This window comes from Myotis yumanensis, unplaced genomic scaffold, assembly GCF_028538775.1.
Source record: "Myotis yumanensis isolate MYYU_CA2020_CCGP unplaced genomic scaffold, mMyoYum1.0.hap1 SCAF_16, whole genome shotgun sequence".
NCBI classification, from domain to species: domain Eukaryota; kingdom Metazoa; phylum Chordata; class Mammalia; order Chiroptera; family Vespertilionidae; genus Myotis; species Myotis yumanensis.
Genome location: NW_027223767.1, coordinates 15,452,638 through 15,458,637, shown reverse-complemented (window position 1 = coordinate 15,458,637; position 6,000 = coordinate 15,452,638). Strand labels below are relative to the sequence as shown.

The 6,000-nt window shown below is 56.8% G+C and overlaps 1 protein-coding gene across 6 annotated transcripts in view; it reads right to left on the bottom strand.

The window, feature by feature from the left end:
• Positions 1-760: 760 nt before the first annotated feature.
• WSCD1 (WSC domain containing 1) overlaps positions 761-6,000 on the bottom strand; it is a 41,726-nt gene continuing 36,486 nt past the window's right edge. For all 6 annotated transcript variants that reach the window (XM_070392963.1, XM_070392964.1, XM_070392966.1 and 3 more), the window contains exons 8-9: positions 3,604-3,804; positions 761-2,015 (exon numbers count right to left, since the gene is read on the bottom strand). In XM_070392963.1, coding sequence (XP_070249064.1) covers positions 1,663-2,015; positions 3,604-3,804 — 554 coding nt within the window. In that variant the 3' untranslated portion in view covers positions 761-1,662. The remainder of the gene's footprint in view (positions 2,016-3,603; positions 3,805-6,000) is intronic.

Genomic DNA, 6,000 nt, shown 5'->3' with positions numbered 1-6,000 from the left:
AAGTGGCTGTGAGGACAGAGTCTTTTTCTGTGTCCCCACCTCTGTCCTCACCCACCCACTCCCCTTCTTCTGCTGCAGACTTGGAGACACGCACGCCCCACACCCCATTCACCAGTGTTTTCCAAGCCTCTGAGCCTTTGCACATGCTGTTCTCTTTGCCTTAATCACTCTTCCCCTCTGCTTTGCTGGGATAATCCCTACAGATTTCTGGAGACCAGGTCAAAGTTGCTGTGGTGCATTCCCTGAAGAGCCCAGGCACAGGGGCCCAGCACCGTGAGCTGCACAGCACACACGCTCCTGCTACTGGGCTTCTCACTCCACGTGGGATGACCCCTGCCCCGACCCTGCTAGACTGGGCTGGGGTGGGGAAGGGGCCTTTCACACAGGTCTTCTCCGGGAGGCCAGCACACAGCAGGTGTCAGCATCTGGGAGTGACCCCCCTCCGGCTTTTGTTGAGGAAATGAATGAACAAGTGGGAAAGGTGGCAGCGTAGCAGAAATAGGGACAGATGTGTGGCAGAGACTGGTGACAGGAAGTGGTGGGTGAGTCACAGAGAGACAGAGAGGGCTCAGCCATGGCCACTGGGGATCAGGCAGAAGCTGTGGCTATGGCCTCTCCCCAAAGGGTCCAGGGTTGTGTTGCTGATGGACTGTGCAGCACCCCCTCCTCATGACCCAGGGCAGGACTCCCCTGGAGAGCAGGGACCTGTCAAGATGGGCAGGGCCACTAGTCACAGTGACCCCAAGACACACTTCCTGCGTTTCCCCATGCCCACACAACCCCGATCCTAATGGCATATGGGGCCCCCAGGTCCAGGACTCCCCTGAGGCCCAGCTCCCTCCCCACCCCCCATCCCCTCACTCTCACACCCTGTATGTGAGGCATGGGGTGAATGCCCGGCTTCCCTGGGGACAGATGGAGAAAGAAGCCAGGCGAGGAGGCCCCCCTCCAAGGGGCACTCATGTTGGAGGAACGGCAGGGGGTGCACAGGACTTGCAGTGGGTCCTGAGATTGGCGTGTGGCTTAGGGGTGCTCTACTCTGCCCACGGTGCCGCCAGCCCATCCACAGAGAGCGGGAGGCAGGGCTGCAGAGTTCGTGGTGCCCAGTGGTCACACCACACACATTTATGGGATGTCAGGGCCACGTGGCCCAGCAGCAGCAGTCCGTGAGCCCACCTCCATGCCCAAGTCCCTGCTGCTCAGAGCAGGTGCCCGCCCAGCCCATCCCCGCAGCCAAGAAGCCTGACCAGCAAGTCCATGCCTGGGGCTGAAAACAGGAAACCTGGGGCCTCCGAGAGCCCGGGTGCACACGTGTCTGCGGGAGACAGACGGAGCCTCTGGGAACACGTGGCCTGGAGACTATGCGTGGCAAGTCTGAGAGTGTCTGCACACCAGGCATGGTGACTTGGGCTTGTGAAAACAGGCACTGTAGCGTGGAGTGGCATGTCTAAGCGTGTCTAGCTAGGAGCGTGTGTCTGTTCGTGTCTGTCCTGTGGCATCGTGTCTGCCTGGGTGGGCTAAGGGCTTGTGGCTGGTCTCCTTGCACCTGCGGGAGGCAGCACCGGGCAGCCCGTGTCCCAGCGAGGCCACCACCTGAGCATGTGAGCGGGTGCAGCCCCAGGGGCGGCTGGCTCTCAGCAGGGCACGCAGAGCGGCGGCCTATCATCTGGGCACGTACTCCCTGGGCAGCCCAGCCCAGTTGTGGTCACGCAGGGCCTTGTCCACTGTCCGGATGTAGCCATTGATCAAGTCCTTCATCTCCGGGGTGAAGGGCTCAGGGTCGTGCGGGCGCCGGCCGTGGCGCCGGAAGCTGCCTTCCTTGTTGTTCTCCACGCAGAGCAGCCGCTCCTCGCTCACGGACACGTTGAGGAAGGCCACCATCTCCCGCAGCGTGGGCACCAGGCTGCGCCGCAGCTCCTCGTAGTGCACCACCAGCAGCCGCTTGCCGTACTTGAGCCAGTCCAGCACGTGTGAGGACCACCACGAGGCATAGCTGTTGACGAAGTCCGGCCACTCTGGGGAGGACAGAGAGGTGCCGTGTCAGGACCCGGCCCGGGACGGCTGCTGGTCTCCCTGAATGCCCAGGGAAGCGGCCAGGATTTTCCATCACCCACTGCCCAGGGCCAACCTGCCTGAACCCCCTGCTGAGGAAGGTGACTTACTGTGAAAAAGGGTTAATATCAGGCTGCGCTCTGAGGAGTCCTAAGCCAGGAAGATGTGACCTTGAGTCTGCCTATTTCCCAGCAAACACATCGAGTTAAAACAAATGTAAACTGCACGGACCAAGCACTGGCTCGCTCTCTCTCTCTCTCTCTCTCTCTCTCTCTTGCTATGAATTCATTGACCTTAGGGACTGCACCTGGCCAGGGAGAGCTGGGCTGCACCACGGTGCCTGGCACCCGCATTAAAGACAGGCGGAAATCGAGGTGCCCTCCTTCACCTGGATCTTGTCTCTGGCAACTATGCACACCTGATGTGGGGTGCAGGGACCGAGCAGCGTGCGTGGGGCAGCTGCTGGGCCTCCCGGTGAGAGGAAGACGCTGTGCCGGCCAGGCTTCCTCTCCTGGCCCCTCCTGTGATTCTAAGGCAGCAGTTCTCAACCTGTGGGTCGCGACCCCTTTGGCGGTTGAACGACTCTTTCACAGGGGTCGCCTAAGGCCATCCTGCATATCAGATATTTACATTATGATTCATAACAGTAGCAACATTACAGTTATGAAGTAGCAACGAAAATAATTTTATGGTTGGGTCACAACATGAGGAACTGTATTTAAAGGGCCAGAAGGTTGAGAACCACTGCTCTAAGGCTCACTGTGCTGGTGAGTGTGAGGCCAGCTGAACCTGGGCACAGCGGGGTGGGAGGACGCACCATGAAGCCACGGATAGGGCGATTGCAAACTTCCGCAGATGACCGACTTCATGAGATTTCTTTTCTAGCAAATTAAGAGATGAGGTGTTTTGCTGGGGGTGGGGAGTGGGGATGCACATGTTAAGAATCACCCCAAGGAAAATAGTTTCCATAACTGGGCTATGGGGAGCATTTGTTTCCTCTCATCTTCAACATGACCCTCTGAGATGGGGACCACCTTGCTTTTCAGAGGAGGAAACTGAGGCCCAGAAGGTGTGCAGCTTGCCGGGGTGACTGGGCTGGTAAGAGGCCCAGGAGGGATCAGAGCTTATCTGGCCTCCATCCTAAAGAGGAGTCAGCAAGGAGGGTAGGGATGCTGGGGGCTGGTCTAGGTGAAGGGTGATGGGGAAAGCGGGGAGCGGGGGTGGGGGAGGGAAGACATAGGTCAGCCCCACCTGACCCAGAGCCACGCAGGGACAGACGCACAGCCTGCCTGGCCTACAGCCCTGCATCTCATCATGCCACACCCTGCTGGACGCAGCTTTATTTCGGAGGAACACGCTTGGCTTTATATTACTCACCTCTGCAATTCACTGCCTAAAGCCGGCTGTGCGCGCCTTGAGGGCAGAGACCATGACCCCTGTCCCTGGGCCCCCCGGCCTTGCCCAGTGCCTGGCACACAGTAAGCATGTGTCAGCAGGCTGACTCCATGAATAACGCTGCAGCGAGGCCCCGCCCCCAGGCCCCTTCTCTACCTTTGCTCTTCCAGTTGCGGTCAGCTGCGTAGCCCAGGTGCCCGGCGCACTTCCTGTTGAATTCGGCCACCAGGGACCTGTACGGGTTCCGGATCAGCAGGATGGCTGAGTCGAACATCTCGATCTCCCTCCTGCCACTCTCGTGGGTCTTCACACAGATGGTGCGCCGGCTCCGCCAGTGGTCCTTCTCACCCTTAAATCCTGCCCGGGAGGGAGGAGAGGGCCGCTTTGGAGGAAGGCATTGTGGGACCCACAGGGCCAAGGGGCAGACAGGTCCTAACGCTCACCTGCCTGCCTGAGGGAAGACTGGCAATAGGGGCCGAGCAGAGGGCACTGGGAGGGCCTATGATGGTTGATAGGAGCAGCCTCTACAGGACTGACCCTGCCCAAGATAGCAGGAGATGTCTCAGAGCTGGGAAAGATGGCATCTGCTAGACAAAGGAGATAAGGCACCTCCTGCAGATCCCCAGGAGTCAGGAGTCAGAGGGCTTGACCATGCCCCATCTCTGGGTGCTGGAGATGCATACATTTGGGTATTTTCTTGGCAATTTCACAGGAACATCACAAATACCCCTGTGAGTCAACCATAGCTGCACACATAACTGGATGAAGTGACTGAGGTTCAGAGTGGGTATGTGACTTGCCCAGGATCATAGAGCACCATGGCAACAGAGCCAGGCCTCTCTCCACATGGCTGTGTGTGTCCCTGAGAAGCCCCCCACTTCCACCCAGCTCCCCACAGTAGGAGCAGGATCCCCATCATTACACTCAAGGGTTGTGAGCAGCTGTTGCCCCTCCCTCTGACCTCACGCCACAGGGCCCCAGCCTGCACCTGTGGAGATTCTCTACCTGGGACCCCAGAGCAGGTCTGGCCAAGGTCTCATCCACAGTGGTTGAGCCTGGCCCTGCAGAACCCAGGGACCAGTTTCTATGAACAGAGCCCTGCTCCCCTGGAACAATCTCTCTGGGCTGGGGGCCTGCCTTCTTCCTGGGTTCCTTAGGCCAGTCCTGGGCATTCGTGCCCAAATCCCTTCTGGCTGAGAAGGTCAGACTCTACCCACCCACACAAAAAGTCACATATTTATCAACACTGATTATCGTGTGCTCGTGCTGTGTCGGATTTTATGTCAGGGATCAAGACTGTCCTTAAGCTTACAGCCTAGTAGGGAAATAGCCCATGTATACTACAGAGAATAGAGGCTGTGGGAACAAAGTTTAGCAGGGACTGGTTAGAGAGTAGAGTGGGATGTCATAGAAAAATGTCCCCTGAATCTTGTTTCCTGACCACATCCCAGCGTAGCTATGCAGCCAGCTCTGGGGACATTCTCCATAGATGTGCATGAGCTTACCTCGGGCTCTTTGAAACATAAATAAGCCTTCACCCCTTTCATGACTGGCTGGGAAGCACCTGTATTTGCAAGTTTCTTTTGAATCTGGAATTCTGGGTTCACCTACTGAAGCTCCACATGTTTCAAACTCATCTCTTTCATGGGCCAAACACTGAAAGTTTTGCTTTGATTCATTCTGTCAAGCAGCTGGGAGCTTCCGGGAAAGGAGGAGTCCCACTCTGGGCTGCGTAAATCTGAGATGCAGTCTTTGACGCTTGAGACCCAGGGTGCCTTTCCTACTGCCTCCGCCTATGCCAACAGCGGCCACTTTTCCTTATAACTCAACCACATTCACCCAGGACAGGGTTGGCATTTTGGCTCTGGAGCTGCCTTGTGAATGTCCCATCTGCACGTGTCATTGCTCTGTAAGTGCTCTGAGGCAGTGGCTGCATCTAACTGGCCCTATAAGGCTCAAAGATGTCCTGATATCTCTAAAACCATCCGAGGCAGCTGCGCAACACTTATATGTGGCTGTTCAAACCACTGGGCCACTTAGCCATTTGTGGACCAAAATAGCCAGCTGTGAGAGACAGGGGAAAGCCTTCTAGATGAACGAGGCGGGTCACTGCAGCTGTACACCAAGCATGTCAAACTCACGGCCCCCGGGCCACATGCCTTATTCATTTGGCCCGTGTTAGCCTTTGAGTTTGACATGCTTGCTGTGCACAGTGGGTGGTTCCCAGGGGACTAGGACAGAGTGGGCAGGACCACGTGCTTCCCCTGACCACTCACCTGTAGGTACCCATAACCAAGGCTCCCAAGGACAAAGGGTTGTATGAACAACCTTGGCTTTGTCCCGACCAGACTGAGATTGCTGTGGGTGATTCCAGAACCCACTGCCAAGCTCAGAAGTTTCCATTTCCTCTAGGATGCTACTATAGCACACTCTTTTCAGAGGAATGGGCCATCACTCTAGTGATGAAGCTTAGTTGTTGTGACACTTGACAACAGAGAAATATATTTCACACATGAAGATGCCACTGGACTCACCTGAGATTCTTGGTTCTGA